The sequence below is a fragment of the Gymnoscopelus braueri genome (assembly GCF_963280865.1).
Source record: "Gymnoscopelus braueri genome assembly, chromosome: 10".
Taxonomy (NCBI): Eukaryota; Metazoa; Chordata; class Actinopteri; order Myctophiformes; family Myctophidae; genus Gymnoscopelus; species Gymnoscopelus braueri.
In genome coordinates this window covers 7450403-7476458 of record NC_137611.1, presented here as the reverse complement: position 1 = coordinate 7476458, position 26056 = coordinate 7450403, and the positions used below count along the sequence as shown (strand labels likewise).

At 41.5% G+C, this 26056-nt stretch overlaps 1 protein-coding gene across 1 annotated transcript; it reads left to right on the top strand.

Annotated features, from left to right (window-relative positions):
- The first annotated feature begins 1552 nt into the window (after nucleotides 1-1552).
- On the top strand, nucleotides 1553-21499 carry LOC308092878 (para-nitrobenzyl esterase-like). Its single transcript, XM_080438985.1, is given in 12 exon segments — nucleotides 1553-1608; nucleotides 4079-4367; nucleotides 5359-5631; nucleotides 5633-5789; nucleotides 7831-7938; nucleotides 9662-9858; nucleotides 11941-12143; nucleotides 13049-13107; nucleotides 13868-13875; nucleotides 13877-14036; nucleotides 15705-15938; nucleotides 19287-21499. Coding segments are annotated over 11 exon segments (1824 nt in total). The 5' UTR covers nucleotides 1553-1608; nucleotides 4079-4085; the 3' UTR covers nucleotides 19430-21499.
- The last annotated feature ends 4557 nt before the right edge of the window (nucleotides 21500-26056 follow it).

The following is a 26056-nucleotide window of genomic DNA, read 5'->3' as shown; positions in this document are numbered from 1 at the left end:
TATCTGCATAATCTCTCAAGAACAGATTCTGCACTGCGTGAGAATCTGTCGTGAAGGCTCGTCGTAACATGTACACACTGGGCTACAAGTGGGCGTGCCTTCAGATCAGGAAGCAGGCCGCGCTTTACCCAATCAAATGTAGTGGGCGGGATTCACATGTCCGTCGATCTTTCCCCCTCGAAACAAACCGAAACTAATTTAACAATAGCGTCCGCGGAGCAGACAAAACCACGGAAATATATTCACATTTTAACTTACTCTTTCATCATAGAAACAAGTGGGCTTATAACCAAAACGATCCATGTTCTCTGGGAGAAGTGGTGTTAGTGTTCCGTGTAGAAATATTGTTAGTGGGAATGAAAACACAAGCGCACCAACCGGAAGTGACGCGGCATAGGCATACACAACAAGCCCCCAGAGTTGCTGAGAAACATTGAAGCTGCCACCCCAGTGGCCAAAGCTGGAACTGCAGGCGGGGAGAAATACATGCACGCGCAAAACATGCTGAGAGATATTTATATTTATATTTATACATATAAATATGTAAACATATTATACATACATACATATGCATTTACATATAAATATGCATCTCGAGTGTATTTAATAAATATCTCGCGTTCAATCCTTGACACACGGGCTGCCGTAGAACGCAAAAAGGACACGCGTGCGCATGCTCATAACTCTATGGGGATACAAAATCGAACCAATAATTCTACTTCCGGCAGGTTTCCGGGTGCTTCAAAACGCCACTGAGCACATTCATTGAAATGATAGCTGGGGGCGGGGCAATCCGCCCTCTAGTTATATTATACCTCTATGATACACAAACACCGGTCTCCTTGCGCTCTGGCTCTACGTTTTCTTCCCCCCAGAGCCAACAGACATAGAACAAACAGCAGAGGGCGCTGTTTTTCATTTTCAGTTGGCGATGGGTTCCCAGATTGGTATCTGCATGACGTTGGTGGACCGCCTTTTTAGGAGAGCGGAAGCAGGTTGGACTGAGTTAAAAACAGTGGTGTAAAGTAATTAAGTACATTTACTCAAGTACTGTACTTAAGTACAATTTTGAGGTACTTTTACTTTACTGGAGTATTTCCAATTGTCTATATTTTTGTATATATTATATATATTGTACTTTTACTGCACTACAATTATTTGTTAAATTTAGTTAGGCCTACTAGTTACTTTGCAGATATTATTACATTATAAAATATACATGAACACTTTAGCCCTATTTTATACCTAAAGGCTATTTGAAAATAGCCGATCTACAAGCTCACAACGTATCGCATCAACACGTTGTGAGCTTGTAGATCTGACTGTTTTCAAACATTTTAGTACTTTTACTTTTGGTACTATAAGTACATTTTGATACCAATACTTTTGTACTTTTACTCGAGTACATTTTGAATTCCGGACTTTGACTTGTAACGGAGTACTTCTACATTGCAGTATTGATACTTTTACTTAAGTAAAACATTTGAGTACTTTTTGCTGAAGTCCATCTGCAGTCTGATGGACGAGACATAGAGGGCGCTCGGGATCTATGCTGAAGCTGAGACACATTGGAGTGTTGTTGTTGTTTCCTGCAAGCTTTACTATATGGTAAGAAATAAAAGCCTGGAATTTAATTACATGTATCTATTACTATGTATGTATGTATGCGTACGCTTCTACACAACATTACACAACGGGTGTAGCGTCGTTTTTGAGATATCTAACGAAAGACGCAAAAAACAGTCCAAGAAACTTTGTCATGCAAAGAAAGTTATTGATTATAGTTTTGGAATTAGCCTATTGATTCAATGCTGCACTTTAGCGTCATAATTGTTGTACAGCCGTTCTTCTAGTGATCTATTGTCGACATGTAGCACACATTGATATAGTGACTGGTTGGTTCCTTGCTGAGCGATCAGTTTTAGTGTAGCTGTAGAATACAACTCTCGTAGACGTATTTATGATTCTGACGTTTTCAATCTACGAGAGTTGTAGGGTTCACCCCCCCATGGACACAGGGACTTTCAGCACTATGCCCCGTAGACACTCCAAACATGTACACATTGAAAATAAAGGTGCTTACCCCCACGCCCCAAATGTTAACTCTCGCTACGGGGTGGTAGTTTAATGTAATAATCCATATCTTTCAATAAAGAAGTGTTTTAATGCCGCCTGTGGCCGAACGCCATTTTTTCACCCTCGTTTACTTTCTGTTTACATTGAGTGTAATTCCGGGTTTCACCAGATGGGCGCGTCACTACCGCCCATTGGGAACTTCCGACAGAATCGGCCACAGACGGCATTAAAACGCTTCTTTATTGAAGAATATGGATTATTACATTGCACCAGAACTCCTGACAGTTAGTTAACATTTGGGTCGTGGGGGTAAGCACCTTTATTTTTAGTCCAATGACGGAAACTCCTGATGCTGTCACCGCTGGATAACAATACAAACCTGCAGACATGCATATCATATCCTCTTATTGTCAGCATGCTCCAGTATGACCCTGCGTGATAGAGTAGGACTGGAAAACAATGTATAATGTACACAGCAGGGGTCTTCAACATTTTTTTGGGCCAAGGACCCCTTAGCTGAGAGAGAGATGAAGCAGGGACCCCTTAGCTGAGAGAGAGATGAAGCAGCCAGGGACCCCTTAGCTGAGAGAGAGATGAAGCAGGGACCCCTTAGCTGAGAGAGAGATGAAGCAGCCAGGGACCCCTTAGCTGAGAGAGAGATGAAGCAGCCAGGGACCCCTTAGCTGAGAGAGAGATGAAGCAGGGACCCCTTAGTTGAGAGAGAGATGAAGCAGCCAGGGACCCCTTAGCTGAGAGAGAGATGAAGCAGCCAGGGACCCCTTATCGAGAGAGAGATGAAGCAGCCAGGGACCCCCCCACTACATTGTTTACAAAGGTGTTGCAGATTCAACTTTTTCATAGATATCATAGATGGCTTCATTGACTATCATCAGTGCTGTGTAAATGTATGTTCATTTCAGACATTTAACTACTTAAACCTTCAATTCTTATTACTTGATTTGCTCCTTTTCCCCCTCTACACCAAACCTCTTTGCCACGAGGCGTTGTGAGCTTGTAGATCTGCTATTTTCGGGCTAATGTTCCCCTCAGAATAGGGATGCTGCTAGGGTTCAAGTGGTTAATGTAAAAAACATCCTATCTATCACACAAAGATTTGGCAGACCCCCTATAGTAGCTCTGAGGACCCCTCTAGGGGGTCCCCTGTTGAAGATCCCTAATGTACAGGATTAACTGCTTAAAGCCCTATTCATAAAGAAAAATACTTCAATAGTCCCTTTGTCAATCATGAGTATTGGTATTAAAATGACATACTGTATGTATTTTAATTTCAAGGACCCCCTGTTTGACACCCATTAGGCTACAGACCCCCATTTAATGGCATTTCTATCTCTGAGACCCCACTTTATGTTGTAAAAATCAATGTTCATTTAACTCTGAGAGTGTACAAATGGAACCAAATGGACCCATTAGGGTCCATTTGGTTCCATTTGTACACTCAGAGTTACAGACCCATGAGGGTCTATTTGGTTCCTAATCTATCATTTAGCTGGGGACCCCCTGGAACTCTGTCATGGACCCCTACCCCTACAGGCTACATCATTTTGAATGGCTATAGGGCATAGCAGTGGCGGCCATTTTCTGGTTCCACTTCAAAATAGTCAATGCATTTTTCCCATTGACATTTCCAAAAATATTAATATCAATCATATTAAGCCTAGAATCAAGCCATCCAGGGTCCTGGTGAATCATGACCATAAAACGGCAAAACAAAGGGTATTTATTAAATATAGTATATCATATAATTAAATATAAAATAAAATAAAATCACAGAAAAAAATGTTTAATGGTCATGATTCACCAGGACCCTGGATGGCTTGATTCTAGGCTTAAATGGATTGATATGAATATTTTTGGAAATGTCAATGGGACAAATGCATTGAGTATTTTGAAGTGGAACCAGAAAATGGCCGCCACTGCTATGCCCTATAGTGAGAGTGGTGGGTGAAGTTGCAATCTGTGTTTCCCCTCCCCCACAACCAAGAGCGGAGATGAACGAGGACGTGTTTGAGGTCCCAGAGAGGACAGAGTACCGCTACCTGGTCCAGGAGGAAGGAGAGGAGGAGGAGGAGGAGGAGGTGCAGTATGTCCACCACAGACAGAGACACTACGTCGGCCCCTTCCTCGTCCTCTCCAGACGCTGCATCCTCCTCGTCTGCGCGGGGGTGACGTCTCTGCTCGTCCTGGCGGGTTACCTGGCCTACGTGGCCCAAACGCCGCCCCCGGGCCTGGCCCAGGTGGCCACCGACTGTGGAGAGTACAGAGGACGACGTGTGAGTTTACACCAGGGGTGATGCAACTTTGATGATTGAGAGGGCCACTGTATTTCCACACTCACTCCAGAGGGGCCACATTGCATTATACTGTCGGGCAGATACCTCTTCTCTCTCTATTTTAACTGTTTTCATAAATGAATGCTGTACTTGACCATTCTATGTCACACAAAAGTAGCAAAAATAGCCGATCTACAAGCTCAAAACGTGTCGCGTAGATCTGCTTTTTTTTTTTTTAACAGCTGAAATCCATAATATATCAGTATTCCGATATTAACCTGTGGGCCGCATTAAGTGAAAGTGGGGGCCGCCAGTTGCCCATGTATGGTTTACACTCTTCACGCAATTATCTCACAATACAAGTATCTAAAGATTTGTGGGGCTACCTACGCTGGACAAGAGTTTTAACTTTTAACCAGAAATACAGGAAGTTCAGGGCTACAGGAAGTTCTGGTAGGCTGGTGGAAAACATTTAACCTTGCGCTTCCTTTACTTCTGTTTTAGACATTTTAGGCAATAGTTATTTTCAGGCTTTATCTCTGTAACAGAGTGGTTCACTACCTCAGCCTGATGGCCTGAAAGTCTTAATATCTCTCCCGAGCAATGGGGATATCCTTTTGGCTTAGGGGTTAAGATTGGCTTTCCACGCGGGAGATCCGGGTACGAATCCCGGGCGTTCTCCTCATGTGAGATAGAACTGGGAATGAGGTTGGAGGCACCTACCATATCCAAAGTTTACAGTATATTCCATGAAAAATTGACTGTTCCCTTGGAGTTGCTGCAAGTGCACAAGTGACGACATAGTAACTTGAATTTGTAAATATAAAAAGCATTTCAACAACACGATATTAACAGCCTCTGATCTTAGAAGCATTTTGAGATGTTGTCTGACTCTCGACTCACTCCGACACATCACGTGACCTGTTAGTCCTATATCTGCTTGTTTGGCATTTCTGTGCCGCTATATGACGCTTGTCCTCCCCTTTCCCAGATAAATGGCGCTTACTCTTTCAAGGGCATTCGCTACGCGGCGCCTCCCACCGGCGACCAACGCTGGGCCCCGCCGGCTCAACCGATGTGCAGGACCCCCGGCGTCGTCACAGAAGACGCCACCCGCTTCGGCAGCGTGTGCCCGCAGGTGCGCCCGCTGTCGGAGACGGGGGCGGTGATGGGTCAGGAGGACTGTCTCTTCGTCAACGTGTGGACGCCCACGCTGAACGCCGGCGCCAAGCTGCCCGTCGTGGTCTGGATCCACGGAGGCTACCCTGCACGTGTGGAGCGGGGCCGAGGAGGGCTACTCGCCCACGGAGGAGCTGGCCGCCGGGACGGGGATCGTCTACGTCGGCTTCAACTACAGGCTCAACGCCTTCGGCTTCATGGCGCTGGAGATTCTGAGCAACGGCTCCCCCACCCACACCTCAGGTCAGCCCTCTGCACTGTTAACCCATTGAGACCTGAAGCCGCTTCTAAACATTTTCTAAATCCTAACAGTTTTTCGGAAGAATTTTTAAAAATATAATTTTCACGATTTTTCAAAAATAGCAGATATACAAGCTCGTAGCGCGGCACTCGGTGCCGCGCTATGAGCTTGTATATCTGCTATTTTTGAATAGCCTAAATAAATCTAAAAGTGACACAGATGCGTTCCAGGTATTAATGGGTTAACATATTGAGTGCCAAAAACGGTCCGGGCCGTTTTTCATAATCCAAACGAGGTAAAAAATATTTAAAAAATAAAAATAAAAATCCTTCACAGCACCAGGAGATATCATTTTTCGAAGATTTAGACTTTAATCCACTTCCTGGTTAACTTATGACTTCAAAAGCCTGTATCTCGGCTCCTGTGTACTTTTTTTTTTACTATGAATTTTTGACTATTTTTGACTATTTTCAACTGGCTGCAACTATGGAACGGATTACCGAATGTTTTTAATTTTTTCCCCCCGATTGTACGAGACCTCTAATGTGTAATGAGGGGATCACCGTGAGGACGGTGATCACTGAAAATATTTTGTGACTACTTGAAAAATGGTTAAAAATCCAGGCACTGACTGTACCCTGTTTTTAAAAAACCCTGGCACTCAATGTGTTAATGATATGACAGAGTGGTATCAACTTCTGTGGAAGTCCAAGTGTGTGCAGCTTTTCATTGCTACAAAACCTTTCATACACTAGAACATTGGTTCTCAAAGTGGGGTCCTATCCACTATGATGGATAGTTAGGAATCAAATGGACCCTTATGGGTCTGTAACTCTGAGAGTGTCCAACGGGTCCATTTGGTTCCATTTGTACACTCTCAGAGTTAAATTAACATTGATTTTACAATGTAAATTGGGGTCCCAGAGATAGATATGCCATTAAATGGGGGTCCGTCCGTAGCCCTAATGCATGTCAAACTGGGGGTCCTTGAAATTAAAATGGTTGAGGATCACTGCTAGAGCCGTAAAAATCTTCTCTTATGGGGGTCCCTGGCATGTCTTTTCAAATGGGGGTCCGCGGGCTAATAAGTGTCAATTTGGGGGTCCTTGACATGAAAAAGTTTGAGAACCACTGTGCACTCAGTGGAGCGCAAATCTACAACGAGGAGGCATGCCCCAATAGTAATACCAGGGTCCCCACGGTCATGAAATTCCTGGAAATATTTTGAAAAAAAAAAAAAAAAAATCCAGTACTGGAAAAGGTTTGGAATTGATCAAAGGTCCTGGAATTTATCAAGGGTCCTGGAAAAATATTTGGCTATGCATTGTTTTTGGCTATTGATTTTTTTTTATACAAAACATTTTCATAAACACAAAATATGTAACATAAGTAGTTTTTCGCCGAACGGGCTGTGTAACACCCCATCCGTACTGCCAGCGATGCGACGTGATGCGACGTGACGCGAAGCGAGCGGGCGATGAAATCTCATTAAAATACATGTTTTTGAATGAGACCGTCCTGACCTACCGCGAGCGACAACGAACCGTGCAACGACGTCGTCCACCCCTCCTATTTTCGCTCGCATGGTCGTCACTATGCCCTAATTTTGCACGAAATGTTGAATTAAATTGTACTATTTTATATTCTATGCTTTATTTTTGCTACACTGCCTATCTTTGGGCATTGTACATGGGAGTAAGAGACACATTATTGCGCTGAATGATTGTTTTATAGGCCTGGAAATTGGACTAAATATTCTGGAAAAGTTTTGGAAAAGTTTTGGAAATTCATTGCTAAAAATGTGTGGGGACCCTGTAATACTCACACAGGGAGAACTTAAGTCATTATTATAATTGGGTAGAGATGGGCTAGAATGAAAACCTGCCCATAGAGGTTAGTTAGACATCCAGGGTCCGTAATTGAATACCACCGATTTTGTTACTTCTTGAGGAGTGCTAGTGAGGCCTAATTTAATTACAACACGTTGTTAGCCATATTGGTAATTATTGCTGTGTAATGTCGCTACTCGCTGCCTCTCCCCAGGGAACTACGGCTTCATGGACCAGATAGCGGCTCTGCAGTGGGTCCAGAGAAACATCCACGTGTTTGGAGGTGACCCTGCAAAGGTCACCATCTTTGGACAAAGTTCAGGTACGAGATTAGGTAGAGATGAAGAAAACAGTGCACAGAGTGAGGAGATGACACGGGTGGATTTTAACCCACGACCTCATGATTGGGGATCATTTCTGTTTAGGAGATAGTGGGCGGTCGACTTCCCCTTTGGAGTTCTTCTTCAACGAAGGTACAATATGTAACGTTTCTACTGTTACTAGCACAAATAAACTAGAAATTATCTGCAGGAAAAGTAAAAAATGTTCTCACCACTATTGTACCATATAACTGAGATGTTTGTGAATAATTAATTCTGTGACGAGACATTTTGATGTGTTTACGTTGAAATTCGGCATTCAACTTCATTCCATCTCGTTGCCAAAAGGTATCTCCGTCTTTTAAAAGTACATGCAGTGCTTATCCTAGTGTTTCTTTTAATGTTGTTGCATTTTGGCCAAATTAGACACATTTTATCTGATGGTGCTGGGCATTTACCACAGGATTCTGCCACTATATTGTCAGGTTGACAGGTTTGTAAACACATTCCATCACTGGGGTGTACATTTAAAACAGGCTACCTCAGGCATAATGGTACACTTGTGTTGAGCTAAATATTTCAAGTACTCCTGACAATATTTGTAGGTGATGTTATGCTGGTAACACAAAATGTTACATTATGGTTCTTTTTAGTTGAACAAGTGAACATACACACCCTCTAGTGGATAGAAATTACATTGCCCTTCATCGGTGTTGATTTTCGTCGACTAAAACTATGACGAAAAATGTTGGTCGACTACCTTTTTTCACTGACGAAAACTACATACAAAATAAGCTATGATGACTAAAACTAAGACTAAATATATGGACAGTTTTCGTCAACAAATACAAACTAGACTAAACTGTTACTGAGGGACTAGTGGAAAAGAGATCCAGTAAGAAAAGTTGGTTGCGCTCGGGCGCTCTGAAAATAGCCGATCTGCAAGCTCACACCGCTTGTAGATCGGCTATTTTCAGCCAGCACAAGTGTATAATCAGCCGTTACGACGCCATCAAGGCACCGCCAACCATGCACGTGCACACATAGACATGAAAGGGGGCTTGAGCCCCTGCCCTTTTACCCGTCGCTAAAAAAGTGCCCTCTCCAGACTGGAGAAAAAGAAAAAAAAAGAGGAAGAAAAGTTCAACTGCCCCAAGCGGGCTAACGGTAAGGCTGACGGAAATGCCAGTGGATGTGTTGGATGCAGCTCAAAGTGAACTTTTCTCAGGTATCTAGTTTGTCGCCGTACAACCTTCCTAGCCCGTGTTATTGAAAAAAAACGGGCGACAATGGCCAAAAATCGGCGATCGAAAATCTGCAAAAGTGTCCGTTTTCAAGATGTTTTGGCCATTATCTCTGGAACGGAATGTCCAATCTGCTCAGTTCAAAGCTTGTTGGGTGCGTGACTTTGAGGCCATTAAGCACGCAGTGATACATTTTCGGGTTTTTGGGCTTAAAAGTATGATAATTGTCCAGCCCCTGCCTCTCCAAATCCTTCTGCACGTCCCTGCCGCCAACATACATTTTAGTCGACTAAATCAACTGTAGATTTAGTCGACTAAAACTAGACTAACAGTTAAACATTTCCGATGACTAAAGTATGACTGAAACTAAATGGACTTTTATGCAAAAGACTATGACTGAAACTAAATACAAATTTGCTGTTAAAATCAACACTGCTGTTCAGTAGAAGCTTGGTTTTAATATGTAACCCGGTCTGTGTAGGTGGGACGTCTGTGTGGGCTCTGATGATGTCACCCCTGGCAAAGGGTCTGTTCCGCGCCGCCGTGGACATGAGCGGCTCGTACGTGTTCAACGCCTCCCTGAAGCAGGCGGAGGCGGACAACCTGGTGTTCTTGGAGAAGACGGGCTGCAAAGACCTGGCCTGCCTCAGAGGGCTCTCCATCAAACACATTCTACAGGCAGGACACACACGCACACGCACACACACACACACACACACACACACACACACACACACACACACACACACACACACACACACACACACACACACACACACACACGTCGTGTGTTCATCCTATATTAAAATTGGTTAATGGGAGGGGCCAGCTTAGCCTGGTAAACCCTCCCTCCGGAAATCTCAATTCCATTTCATTTCAGGAGTGAGTCTGGCCTGATCCGCCTGTCTGCAATATTGGCTGTGCTGGAGTTGGGCGGGAGTAATACCGTTGACTGACAACCCCTTCAGCCAATGATAATTTTTCCCCTTCAGCCAATCAGCAGTTCACCAGTCTTAATGTGACGCGACGGGACTTTTGAGACAGCCATACCCAAAATGGGTTGCCTTTTTCGGGTACAATGGTGTCACTGCCCGCCCCTACCGGTTCTCTATTATTATTTTTTTAAATAGGCTTTGTCATGATTAATTGACCACATATATGAAGTTAAACAACTAAATTCTATCCAAACGATATCTTATAAGTAAATTCCGTGCCTCAAAATAGAAGTTAGAGAGCTTTTTGAAGTAAAAAAATAGCGGAGAATTGGCCGCACAAGAAAAAGATGGCTGCCGTTCGTGTTTTGGGCTCACTCGAACTCGCCACCTGATTGGCCAACGTAAGCTGTCAATCACAGAACGATGTGCGACGACGCTGATAGGCGCGGCCGTTTGGCATACACAGCCAATATTGCAGAGAGGCGGTTCATGCCAGACTCACTCCAGGAATCAAATAGAAATGAGATTTCCGGAGGGAGGGTTTACCAGGCTAGGGCCAGCTGACTCAGACATAACCATAAACTAACCCGATACGCCCATATATGGCCGAGTCATTCGGATAGGCGGTTGTCCGCAACAGCCTATCCAACCGATATGTATGTCCATATATAGGCATACATACTAGTCGAATAGTTGGGGGGGGAATTATTATTTTTTTTTTTCCTCCATTGTTTTAATGCCATAGTAATGGCCCATCCTACTACTTTAATTGAAATGACCTCCAAAATCTGTCCGGGGTTGCGATCACTCCATTTGCCCCAAAACTTGCCACAGTCTGTTGATCAGAGCTCTGGCTATAATATAGGCTTTTTCCCCGCCTTCAATGTACTTACATATTGTACGGTTAATAAAAAACTACATTTCCTACTACATCCTAACATTTTAGCCACAGCAGCTTTCCTTTTTTTCTGGCCACAGCATCTCTTTAATTTTGATCGGGCCTAGATAATAGGCTATTATTGGGCATACTTTTGACCCCCTTTTGATAAAAAAGTACCCAGTGGTAAGACTACCACTGGGTCAAATTAGTCGACCAGTAAAAATCCCTAGTCGTGAAAGCCCTAAGCGGCCCAAACCTCTAGTTTAACAAATGGACCAATTTTGCCCATTTTGTTACATTTGTACACTATCAGAGTTACAAATAGAAGAATTACAAATGATTTTACTGGGCACAAACCACCATCATTAGTGTCACCAGTGGTGGAAAGTAACTAAGTACATTTACTCGAGTACTGTACTTTTTTTAACGAGGATTTTTTTTTTACTTTACTTGAGTATTTCCAATTTTCAGTACTTTTACTCCACTACATCTCAGAGGCAAATATTATACTTTTACTCCACTACAATTATTTAAAAACTTTAGTTACTAGTTACTTTGCAGATATTCATTATTACATTATAAAACATACATTAACCACTTTAGCCCTATTCTAAACCTAGGCTATTTGAAAATAGCCGATCTACAAGCTCACAACGCGTCGCATCGCGACGCGTTGTGAGCTTGTAGATCTGCTATTTTCAAACATTTTAGTACTTTTACTTTTGTTACTTTAAGTACATTTTGATACCAATTCTTTTGTACTTTTACTCAAGTACATTTTTAATTCCGGACTTTTACTTGTAACAGAGTACTTCTACATTGGAGTATTGATACTTTTACTTAAGTAAAGCATTTGAGTACTTTTTTCCACCACTGAGTGTCACTATGGAGAGAGTAATCTGTTAACAAGCGGTTTTTCATTGCCCTCCATTGCTCTCTCCTCAGGCCATCCCATGGCAGGAGTATCCGTCATGGTCGGCGGACGACATGGTGGATCTCCCCACTAAAGGGAGGTTCTACGGCCCCGTGGCGGTGGTGGACGGCCACGTGCTCACTGCCCCGCCTTTTGAGACGTGGGAGACGGCGGGGGGAAACTTCAGCGACGTGCCGTTCGTCATAGGCACCACGTGGCAGGAGATGGACTTCAGGTGACTCTGCTCTGCTCTGGCCAGGTTCAAAATGGAGTCACAAAAAGTTTCACCTCATGTTAGTGTATTGCAGTGTTGATTTTGACAGCTAATTTTGATTACGTTTTAGTCATAGTCTTTTGAATCAAATTCCATTTACCGTAATTTCCGTAGTATAAGGCGCACCTGAATATAAGCCGCACCAGCCAAATTTAGGGAAAAAAAACGAATGTGTGCATATACAAGCCGCACTGGACTATAAGCCGCAGGTGTGAAATCCATAGATTTAGAAGGTCCCCTAGTGGCCGTTAGCTGTAAAAATCCGTAGATTAGCCGCACCGTTGTATAGGCCGCAGGGTTCAAAGCATGGGAAAAAAGTAGCGGCTTATAGTCCGGAAATTACGGTAGTTTTAGTCATATTTTAGTCACCTGAAATGTTTCACCGTTAGTCTAGTTTTAGTCGACTAAATATCATAAGATTATAGTCGACTAAATCTACAGTTGATTTAGTTGAATAAAATGTATTTTTGGCGGTGCCTTGATGGCGTCGTAATGGCTGATCTTACACTTGGTTGCCTGCTGAAAATAGCCGATCTACAAGCTCACAACGCGTCGCGCTGCGACGCGTTGTGAGCTTGTAGATCGGCTATTTTCAGAGCGCAACAACCGAGCGCAACCAAACATAAAATGACTTGTCCTTTAGTTCTACTGGATCTCTTCTCCTCTATAGTACCTCACTAACATTTTAGTCTAGTTTTTATTTGTTTGTCAATATATTTAATCATAGCTTAGTTTTTATTTAGTTTTTATTTAGTTTTCGTCAGTGAAAAAAGTAGTCGACGAACATTTTTCGTCATGGTTTTAGTCGACGAAGTCAACACTGGTGTATTTGCAAACCCAACAGTTGATCTGCGTTTCCTTTGTAGCCCCCCGTATGAGAACATCTCCACGTGGACATGGGATGATTACCGCTGGTTTGTGACAGGTGAGAGATACGCTATGGACAACATTCTGACCTCTAAGATTGAAAAGTGTTGTAATGATGCCGACACCAGCACCGCTGCACAGGTGAACTGCAGAATGTCAATGTTGCCATGTGCAGAATAATACACAGCGGGTGCAATAATTATACCCGGGGCCCCCAATTAATTATTATGAGTAGGGGGGGGCCACAACAATTCCAATTCTGTGGAAGACTTGCGTACCACACTGGCTAAATTACTTTGAGTTTATTCATTTTCTTCCTAATTTTAAATAACACACACACACAGGGCCGAGAGGGTGATATCTGATTATCCCAAGGGCTGGAATGGTTGTAGCTGTCATGGCCGCCATGTTTGCTGCATTGATCAAATGTTTCCGTCTCGTCTTTGTGACTAAATAAGGTAGTGTCATGTGATGAATTAACCCATTAAGACCCGAGGCGATTCTTAAAAAAAATCTAAATCCTAACAGTTTTTGGAAAAAAATCTAACATATTTTTTTCCAAGATTTTTCAAAAATAGCAGATCTACAAGCTCATAGCGCGGCACCGAGTGCCGCGCTATGAGCTTGTATATCTGCTATTTTTGAATAGCCAAATAAATCGAAAGTGCTGATGCGTTCTAGCACAGATGCGTTCTAGGTCTTAATGGGTTAAGTATCACATAAAATGACATTACATCTATATATACTGTAGATACTTATTGTATTGTATTCATGTATTTATATTTCCCCTTCTCTCTGTGTGACTGTGTCCAACTCAGACAAACTGAGGCCCTTTTGGTGAGGACCTCCCTGAGCTGGCTTTGGAGCTGTACCCCAGCTCTGCTCCTTGTCCCACCGTAGACCGCTGTCCTGAGAGGATGTACACCACCATGGTGACAGACCTGAGGTGGACCTGTCCCAACAACGACCTGGCGAGGAGGGCTGCAGGTACACTTGCATACATACCACTATAAGACCTGGAACGCATCTCTGTCACTTTTTGATTTGAGCTAAGAAAGCATTATTTTACACTTTGGGCTATTCAAAAATAGCAGATATACAAGCTCAAAGCGCGGCACCGAGTGCCGCGCTATGAGCTTGTAGATCTGCTATTTTTTTTAAATCGTGAAAATGAGTGCAAATCTTTGAATATATTTGTTTTAAAGTGAACATTTTTAACTCAAATCTTTGCTTCTGGGGGTCCCTGGAACAACATATTTTGAGACGGGGGTCGGCGGTCAAATACATATAATCTTGGGGGTCCTTGACATGAAAAAGTTTGAGAACCACTGATATAGAAACATACGTTTTTTTCAGAATACTGTTGCTGATTGGGAAGACATTTGTAGAATCGGCTTCAGGTCTTAATGGGTTAAGACCATAGTTCTCAAAAGGTGTACCATGTGAGACAAGTGCAGGTGTCCCTTGGGATTTTGTGACAACCACAAATTATTATTGTAATAAACAGGATACAGAATTTATACATTATTTTTGTATTTACTATATCAGTACTTTGTGCACATTCGTTTCTCATTACAGAGGACATTCCCTTAAAAAAAAAGAGTTCCTATTTTGGCATTATTGTAAAAAATGAATATATTTATTAATTATTTTTACAGTTTCAAAAGTTGAAAAAAAAGCCCATTTACAAGCTCACAATGCGTTGCGATGCTAAACGGGTGTCTTGAGATTCTGACTTGCCCCATCGGTGTGCCTTCGGGCATACTTTTCTTTTTTAAACGACCATTGAAAAAAACAAACATTTGAAATGGATTCAGATTACATGTCTGGGTTTTTCTTTTTCTTTAAGGCTATATACAGAATGTATCTCACTCATTCATAAATATTGAATTCATACATTAATTTGAACCGAAGGCAGCCAGACCTACTACACGGCGTAAAGATTGGCATTTCAGGATCGCTAGCAGTTCTTCTTCAGGAGTGCCGTAGTTGGAAGAAAAGGAGGTGTCATTTGCAGTAATTGCTGCAATTGTTTTGCTGACTTGGCTCTGTCTTCAACAATCTCGTTTTTTTGTCCACAGATCTGTACATTTTATGTGTTGGCAGAAATACTGTACCTTCAAAATAAAAATTCTATGTATACTGACCTTGTATGTTTTTTTTTCTCGGCAATCCTCACGGAGATTCCCGGTTATGGCACTCGATGTGTTAATGTACGTTTTAGTCATTGGTTTAACCCATTGAGACCTGAAGCCGATTCTACACGTCTCCTAAATCCCAACAGTTTTCTGAAAAACGTATGTTTCTATATCAGTGGTGCTCAATCTTTTTCATGTCAAGGACCCCCAAAATTATATGCATGTGGCAGCGGACCCCCATCAAAATATATTGTTCCAGGGACCCCCAGAAGCAAAGATTTGAGTTAAAAATGTTCGCTTTAAAAATATATATATTCAAAGATTTGCACACATTTTCACGAATTTTCAAAAATAGCAGATCTACAAGCTCGTAGCGCGGCACTCGGTGCCGCGCTACGAGCTTGTAGATCTGCTATTTTTGAATAGCCCAAAGTGTAAGATAATGCTTTTTAGCTCAAATCTAAAAATGACACAGTTCCAGGTCTTAATGGTTTAATAGATCCATCTCTGTTCCCAGCGGCCTTGCACAGTCCTGTGTATCGGTACGTGGTGACACACACTCCGTCCGGCCCGGTCGACACGTCAGCTGCCGGCGGCCTCTTGAGCTTCCCCAGCCGTTTCTCCTTCCACATGCTGGACGCGGTGACCTTCTTCGGCAACTTAGAGTCCCTCCTGAAGAAGACCTTCTCGGTGGAGGACAAGGCCTTCCAGCAGCTGCTCACACAACAACTAGTCAACTTCGCCAAAGAGGGTAAGAGGCCACAAACAGGCGTGCGTGCGTGCGTGCGTCAGTGGTGGAAAAAGTACTCAAATGTTTTACTTAAGTAAAAGTATCAATACTGCAATGTAGAAGTACTCCTCCGTTACAAGTAAAAGCCCGGAATTCAAAATTCACTTGAGTAAAAGTACAAAAGTATTTGCATCAAAATGTACTTAAAGTACCAAAAGTAAAACTGCTAAAATGTTTGAAAATAGCAGATCTACAAGCTCACAACTCGTTCCGATGCGACGCGTTGTGAGCTTGTGAGCTTGTAGATCGGCTATTTTCAAATAGCCTAGGTATAAAATAGGGCTAGAGTGGTTAATGTATGTTTTATAATATCATAATTTATATCTGAATAGTAACTAAAGTTTTCAAATAATTGTAGTGGAGTAAAAGTACAATATTTGCCTCTGAGATGTAGTGGAGTAAAAGTATTGGAAATTGGAAATACTCAAGTAAAGTACAAATACCTCAAAATGTTACTTAATTACAGTACTTAAGTAAATGTACTTAGTTTCTTATATTTGTATTGTATTGTATTGTATTGTACACCATTGTCTTTGTTATAGTTGTGTTGCGGACTCTGCCATCCACTTGAGTTAGAATTATTTTTAAGTCTACAGCAGTGGTAGCCAACCTTTTCAAGCCCAAGAGCACATTTTATTTCCAATTGTCCAAAAGGCATGATCTACCACTAAAATATGTTCCAAAAAAACCCACTTGTCACGATTTCCATTTCTGACAGGCTCAATGCATGTGCATAGTGCATACATCCACACAAAGACTAGTAGTTTAAATAAGAATACACACTGATAGTTATATAATCAATGCCTAAATGTTAAGATTAGAAAAATAAATATTAGGACAAAAATACAAATAAACTTCTGCATTGATTTTTTTTTTATTAAACGAAACACAAAGGACATTAAATAGATTGCTTTTACAGATTTCTTCTTCTCTTCAATGCACAGTATTTAGTTTCTCAGTTCGATGAATTTTAACATTTACAGATATTCTGTTCAAATGACAAAAATGCATACATGACCATATATTTGCACATATATGGTGACAGATCCAATACTCTCAGGGTCAGCCCACCTTTAATGAGACCGCTGTGACTGCACATTATCTGCAAGCCTTTTGAAATCTGGTTGATAGTTAGTGATTGCCAGTCTGAGGCAGTCATTAAGATGTGAGTCAGTCATACGAGTTCTAAACTTGGATTTGATTATTTTCATTTGTGAAAAGGCCATTTCACATAAGTAAGTGGAGCCAAAGTATGCATGCAGCTTAAGTGCACAAGACACAAGCAGGGGATACTTCTCTCTGTTCACAAGTGACCAAAGGTCCTGGTTTCTAGCTCTGCCCACCAATAGATGGTCATTTACTAGTACAAAAATCTCTTCTTCAACACCTGTACTTAATGCAAACACATCCTGCATTTTAACTGACAGCTCATCAACGTCAATGCTGAGGAAAGGGTTTGATACAAAAGCAGCCACATGACTCATGCCTTGTACCTCAACAAATCTACGTTCAAATTCTGATTTCAGTTTGTTCAATTGGGCACAGAATGGTTCGGGATGAAAGGCAGCTTTGTCCGTGAGGTTTTGTGACACCTTCTCAAGATTTGGGAAGTGTGTCAGCCTTGCACGTCGTATCTGAGAGCCCCACCAATCCAGCTTCATTTTGAATGCGTTGACTGCACTGATCATGTGACCAATGCCTCTGTCCTTCCCTTGCAATTCTCGGTTAAGGTCGTTTAGTTTTGCTGTCAGGTCTGTAAGAAAACCCAAGTCCAATAACCAATAATCGTCAGACAGCTGCTCATACTCCTCGTCTCTCGACTTGAGAAAAACGATGATCTCTGGCAGTAAATCCAGAAAACGTTGCAGCACTTTGCCCCGACTGAGCCACCTGACGTCTGCGTGAAGAATCAAATCTCCATATACAGAGTCCAGTTCATCCAATAAAGACTTAAATAACCGGTGCTGTAGCGCTTTTGCACGAATTGAGTTGATTATTTTAACAACAACAGTCATCACATGTGACATATCAATTGCTTTAGCAGCCAGTGCCTGCTGATGTATCACGCAGTGGTAGTTTACAAACGGCGGAAAATCTTCGTCTTTTCTGCACAGTGAAACAAATCCTGATCGAACGCCAAGCATCGCTGGGGCCCCGTCTGTTGTCATCGATACGATTTTATGAATGGGAATCTTGTACTCACGCACGTAATCCTTGAATGCGTTGTACACATCCTCACCCCGGGTCCTTTGCTTCAACGGAATAAGGGCGAGAAATTCCTCTTTGATGGTAAAATCGGCGAAAACCATTCGGACAAACACAATTAGCTGGGCTGTGTCAGTGGCATCAGTGGACTCGTCAAATTGAAGTGAAAAGTATTCACAGTTTGACAAGTCTTTGAAAACTTGCTGGGATACATCTTCAGACAGCGATTCCACTCTCCTGGCTACCGTAGGTGCACCAAGCGACAACGTTTGTATCAATGCTTTAATTTCGTTCTTGTTTTTAAGGTTAGAAAACAAGCTGTCAGCCGCGACATTCAGCAATTCTTTAACCATCTCCCCGTCCTGAGCCAAAATATGGCTAAATCGGAACGATGCCTCTGTCGCCAGCTTGTTTTTTGTTGTTGTTGGCGGCGCAGTAAACTGCCGCTGCTGTGTTTGGAGTCCACTTTTCAGTTCATCAATTCTTTTCGATCTTTTTGCACTGTTCAGTGGATAAAGGTCTTTGTATTTAGCATGCGCGGTAGAATGATGGCGTTCCAGGTTGCCACGTTTTGGCAAAGCTAACGTCTTTTGGCATACGAGGCATATAGTATTCCCATGCGCTGACGTGAAAAAAAAAATCATGCTCCCATTCCAGGTGGTAATGGTATGTTTTCGGTTTCTTTTTCGCCGGACCTTCCATAGCTAGTCACTGCTTGCCTGTGTAGGTATAGTAGTGTGTGGTTCTTTTGCTCTCTGTGGGTTTTTATACTGATGAAGTTCTGTTCTGATATGCATATGCAAAACACGGGGGGTACCGGAGATAGCGGCCAAACAATAGAACAGAGGCATTCCACAGTGGATGGCCCCAGACATGTCCGTTTGGTAAACAGCTAGATGAGCTACTCTAAATACTACCTAATAATGATAATAATACCTAATGATGATCTACCGGTAGATCGTAATCGACTGGTAGGTTACCCCTGGTCTACAGTATATCTTTATAGTTATCCTTGTAGTTATAGTGCTTGGTGTGAACAACGGCCCTTAGTCTTGTTTCAGTACTTTTGCTAGTTTAATGAACGCCTTTAACTCTTTCTTCCAGGTAAGATGACGGACCAGTGGTCAGAGTACCCTACAGCCATTGCCCTGTTGTCCCACGACCTGTCTGTAGTCCACAACGACTCTGCTTTCCACTGCCAGCTGTGGCAGGACAGGGGTTTCTACCCCTACGCCGTAATCAACTGACCCCACATGACTCCAGACCCAATCTTCTGGCCCATTTTGGTCACCCGGTCCTCTCCCCCCGGGTGTCATGTGACCATTATCATTAACCACTAGCCTTAACATAGAAATGTGGTTCTCAAACCTTTTCATGTCAAGGACCCCCAAATTGACACTTATTAGCCCGCGGACCCCCATTTGAAAGGATATGCCTGGGACCCCCATAAGAGAAGATTTTTACGGCTCTATCTAATTTCAGGGATCCCCAGTTTGACATGCATTAGGCTACGGACCCCCATTTGATGGCATTTCTATCTCTGGGACCCCAATTTATATGGTAAAATCAATGTTAATGTAATTCAGAGAGTGTACAAATGGAACCAAATGGACCCGTTAGGGTCCATTTGTACACTCTCTGAGTTACAGACCCATAAGGGTCCATTTGGTTGCTATAAGTGCTAACTATCCATCATTTAGCTGGGTACCCCCTGGAACTCCTTCGAGGACCCCTGGGGGTCCCCGGACGCCACTTTGAGAACCAATGCCATAGAACCTAATGAGCCCATGTTCGTGGCCATTTATGCCAGGACCAGTATTTATTGAAGTAGAAAAGAGCAGCGTATGAAGAAGGCTGAAAGTGAATGGTTGTGATGTGAGGATTCAGGGTTTTATTTTCTTCTTCAGCTGCAGTGTTTCTGCAGAGTGAGGGCGCGCTCCCACCAAAAGTTGGCTGGCCGCTGTTAAACGCAGGTTGTGCGCGGCCACAGTTTTTTGCAGCCAGCGGATTAAAAAAAACTTTGTGACGCACCTGTCACTCACATTCAAGACCGTCCCCGTAGCCCGCACCGCCTGCTGCCTTGAGCACCATGTTGCTTCCTGAATCTTGGGACGGTCTGCCTTCAACTCACCCGATTGGACAGAGGGAGAAAATCGGCTCCTGCCTCCAGCAGTTTTATGCTTAGTCGCGGAGAGCAGATAAACGCAAGGTCTGCACGACAAGCGGAAAAATCTGCTCTTGTGTGAATCCACGCATTTACATTGACAATGCATTGGCAGATTCTGCCCCAGAGGTAAAATAAAAGTGCGGTGGGAGCGCGCCCTGAATGTGTTTTGTGTGTTAGTGGAATAATGTAGGTTGATTTGTGTAAGTCGGTAAGTAAGTTTATATTTTTTATAGTTTGACCCCATTTTAGAGTCAAACAATTCTTGTGACCCCAGGATTTAAAGCACATTGAAGTATGTATGTTTACTTTTCTTTTTTCAAAGTCAGGTGGTCTGACTTAATTTAACCACTTAAGCCCCAAGGTTACGTGTGTAACCCTGGTTCTCTGATGATGTTTTGCACTTCATCATATGATGGTGTGTGTGCAGCAAAAATAGCTGATCTACAAGTTCACTGATCTACAAGTTCACAATGTGTTACGTTGTGACTTGTGACACATTGTTTATGGGCAAACTTTTTTTGCCTATAATGACATGTCCAAAATTGGGACACCAGGGTTAAAGTGTTTAACAGTATTGACTTGTTGTACAATGACATTACTTATAACTGAATGCTAACACAGCCCAAAAAAAAGAAACTATATATATGTATATTTTATGTATTTTATTTTAGCCACTAAAAATAAATGTCTTCCATTGGACCATCAAAATGTTATGTTTTTTCAATTGTTTGTGTATTTTTATACAGATGTATTTTTCCCACTGTATGGGATGGGATAGTAGACAGCCACAGGTTATCGTAGCAAAGGGATTGTTTTATGGAGACAGCGTTTAGTATAGCCTACATGGGGTTCCTAACTCCAAAATGGGGGAAAACTTTGTAAGTGAAAAAGTAAGGATTTATGATTTTGTCTTGTTGTGTTACCTTAAATATATCCAAGTACATTTTAAAGGGAAGGTATCGCCACAGGATTTGTATTCCATGAAGTACTGCTGATTGCACCAAGTCATTTAACAAACATGCACTGCTGACACTGATTTAAGTGCACTCTCTGATGTGAAGGGATTTTTTTTAATGCATTTGTTTTATTTTCTGACTGACAAAATGGTTAAAATCTACATTTTTTTTATTTTTACTCTGGTGGACTCTTATCATGCAATGATCAAATGAATTGTTATAATTTGCTTTGAATATCTTCAGTAAATGATCATAAATGGAATGAATGTCTCCTAATTTGTCTGTTCATTCACTGCTCATTGTTTGAAATGTCCAAAAGCAGTTAGTCCTCCTCCCATTTAACTTCAAGATCAAGAGGGATAGAGCCAGAATCACACTTAAATGGGGTACCGTGATGATTCTGTTCCTTTGTAGACGATCTATCTAATAATCAGAAACTTACATCTAGGGTACCTTATGGTCTTCAGTCTACGATCCCATCGCCTATCTGTCCTTTTTCATAAGATGTTCTAAAAATCACACCCTGTGTGAAGTGGGCGGTGTCTTGCTAGCACATGTACAAAAGATAAATACATTTATTGAAACACTCTTTATGATGGACGAAACCATAACTTGAAAAAAACAAATTTTTGGTTTTTTTCAAGTTATGGTTCCTTATATAGAGCTATGCACATGTGTCATGTGACACTGGCCAATCACAGTCCTGAATAGACTGTGATTGGCCAATCACAGCGCAGGATAATTGTACAAATTTCCTGGGCCCAGATCACAGCGCAGGAAAATGTACATTTTTCCAAATCTCACTTATAGGGGCGGTTTCACCGCCCAAAAACTGATAAACTGATATTCTATGTGAATATAGTACATTAAATCATTATGAACATATTCAAAATTTAATAAATATAAATTTCCATTAGGAACTGTCTTGGTTGATGGTGTATGATTTGGGATAACATGCGACGCACAACCAGGAGAAGGGAGGGTATTCTGGTGATAGGCTTTGGACTTTTTACAGGGACAGTAATAAGAACTAGAAAACAATGATTACAATCAAAACAATGTGAAGATGTCATCAATAGAGGCATCAATAATACAAATGACATGGCCAATATAAACATGCAAAAGGCCCAAATTAAGTGAATATATAAAACTTACCAAAAGTCCACATGTATTTTATATTAGAAAGTCCAATGCCATCTTATCCTTGTTTAGGGTGACAATAGTGCCCTCTTCTGGCCAGGAGGTGCATCTGGTGGACCTTTCTTATGGAAAATTACACTAAATTCTGATGACATTTTTGCATGTAACCCAGTGCTTAAATGGTTAACTACAGGAGCTTTGACACACACGGACACGGACACGCACACACACACATATCATATGAACAACTCACAGTGAATGACCTGTAACTTATGTAACTCAGGACATTTTATTTATATGCATCATATAGACAGGGAGCAGTACAGTGTTAGACTGGCTTTACACTGTGTTAACTAAAGTATTATATAAGAACAAACATATATTATTTCACAAAATATATATTTTGCTGAGAAATGGTGCAAATCCTGTCTGTCTCTCTGTCTGTGTCTGTGAATTTAGTCCAAACTGAGTGTCTTCTCAGCAAACCACAGGGAAGTGTTTGTCACAGCTTCCACAGTATATATTATTCCCCAGAGAGGATCGATGACAAAATCCACATGATTAAAAGCTTACATATATGGACTCAATCACTATGGCAACAAAGGTTGTTGGCATGCCACCACAACAGACATTTTCTGTTAGCTCCAGTAGTGGTGTTACATTAGTTTGACAAAAAATATTGGTATTTCTCTTATATTTCATTTGACGAATGAAGTATATGAAATGAACAGATGCTTGTTTAGCTCCAGTAGTAGTGTTATGTTACATTTGTTTGACAAATATTATTGATGGATATATTCACTGCTATATGAGTGAGAAATGACCAACTCAAATGAATGGTACAATACTGAACATGATTGGGAAATGAATCAAAGCTCCACTCTGAAATAAACTCTAATTTTATGAAGGGTTTTCATGCCAGCCACACAATTAAACAGGTACACGTATAAATTAACAATAAGGATTTTACTGTGTACATGAGGGTTAGACAAGATATGCTTTACAAACTAAGTAAATTTGATAATACATTCTGAACTTGTTTTCCCCAGATACTGGAGACCCCCTCAACCCCCCCCCAACCTTCACTTTGAGTGGCCACTGATAGACATGTTGATTAGATTTACAACCAAAACACTTACTTAAAGATGTGTGGCCATGAATGATTCAGAGCTTTGTACAGAAGTGGCTCATTCCAGGACTATGAATATCTCTAGTGTCCCAGCTGGGAGTTCATTGTCTTGCACCGGCCTACTCTGTAACGATGCAAGTCAGGGACAATGCCACGTGGAGATGCACGCCCCCACCCGGTTATGGTATGGTATAACCGGGTGGGGCGTGCATTTCCAGTTGCACCTCAGAAATTAACATGACACATTAACAGTGGTGGAAAGCACCTATTTTACATTTACTTAAGCACTGTACTTAAGTACAATTTTGAGGTATTTGTACTTTACTTGAGTATTTCCAATTTCCAATACTTTTATTTGTAGTCCACTGCATCTCGGATCCAAATATTGTACTTTTACTTCACTACATGTATTTGAAAACTTTAGTTACTTTATAGATTTTGATTATTATTACAAAACATTCATAGCCACAACTCTCAACATGACCTCTGCCCTATTTTAGCAATTTGGCATATGTCTACATTTTGTAATAAAAAAGAAAGTAAAAGAAGGTGATCAGTGTGTCGCACTGTGATGTGTTGTGGATTTGTAGATCTGGTATTTGTCATACAACAAAATATATAGTAAATACGTATACAAGTATATCGGTGATTATTTGACCTTGTTTGTGCGTCCTGTGTTCTTTTCTTTCATTCTTACCTCTCCTGTTCTACCCTAACTCTGGACCCTATCTCAATGGTTCTCAACCTGTGGGTCGGGACCCTCAGTGGGGTCCCCACATTATTTTGGGGGGTCCCAAAGATGATTAGCTTAATGTGCAACATTGTTTTCTACAGGAAGCAAGGTAAACACGAGGTAATACATCAAATCCATAGAAAATGTAAACTAGGATCATAGGTAAACGAAGAACCTAGTATCAGTCTAAACAGTATAATATATATTTTTTAATCTGTACATTGAAACTATACATACTATATAGTAGGATGCCAGGTCAAAAAATGAACCTGGCATCTGTCTAAATAACATACTATCTAAATGACATGTTAACCTTTGCATGAGCCTGCAATAGCCGATCTACAAGCTCACAATGTGTCATGATGTAATGTGTTCGAGCTTGTAGATCTGCTTTTTTTATTATTGTACTTCAAATTGATGTTAGACGTGGGAATTATGATTTTGGACCATCTCAGTCTAAAAAAGAAGCCCCCCTCCCTTTGGCTCCCCCCAAGGGGACCCCACGACCTGGGGTCTGGGCACCGGTTTGTTGTCAACAGGCAACATTATGACATAATGTTGTTTTGTTATTTATTGTCATAAAAGTGTAGTTAGAAAGAGTGTGCAATGTGCACTAGAAATTAAACACTGAACAGCACAGTGGTTTGTGAGATTTGAGCTGGACACACACACACACACACACACACACACACACACACACACACACACACAGATAGATATTGTAGTTTTACTGTGAGTTATTTACAATAACCACTTAAGCCTTTGCCATAATACGACACATAGCGAATAGCTGACCTACAAGCTCACAATGCCATCACGATGCGTTTGTAGATCGGCCATTTTCACTATTTTTGAAAACCCTTACAAGAAAACGTGTGGCCCTGGTGGCCAAAAATAGGGCCACCAGGGGTAATGTTAAGGGCCCCATGTATGTGCTGTCAGTCACTCCTCCTCATTTTAGGTGTTCACCTCAGTCCAGCTGAATAAAGACATATTCATACTATACTCAAAGGATTAGAGAAAACTCATACTATCTGTTTACCTCACACATGTTTTCATAAAACATCTGTGATATTGTAAATGCTGACCTCTGCTAACATCATATAAGATGCCATGATGTATGTTATTTCATGTTATGTGATGTGTGACAGGATGTCAGAAACATATAAATGAAATGGTTCAGTGAAACCAATTTGATATTCATGCAAAATGGTAGCCTAGTAAACCATGCCGGTCGCGTGAATTCACATTTTCATGTGTCTTCTGCAGACCGCAGAAGACACATGAAAATGTCGATTCGCACGACCGGGATTTACCAGGCTAGAAAAATGGTCCAGCGATTCTAAATTGTACGAGGAAGCCATGTAGAAATAGATTAAAAGAAGACACTTTACAGTAGCCAAATCAAATCAAAAGTAAGTTTTTATTTTTTTGACAAAAAAACAGATCATAACAACATGGCATCATTATCATCATTGTACGGACAGGTAGATGACATTGCAGATCAGTGTTCCTCTACAAGACACGTGATTATAATACAGTAATATTCCCCTTTAAAGACTCTGAGAAAGACATTTAACCCCTATATAGCTGCTCCCCGGGCACTGTATTAATAGCACCCACTGCAGAGATCGTAGTTAATGCAGAGACAATTTTAAATCTTTACATCTAAATTGGACTTAACTATTAATAGTTTTTTTTATCATGTCCTACCATCAACGTTCAAGATCTTTAACATAATCATCATTA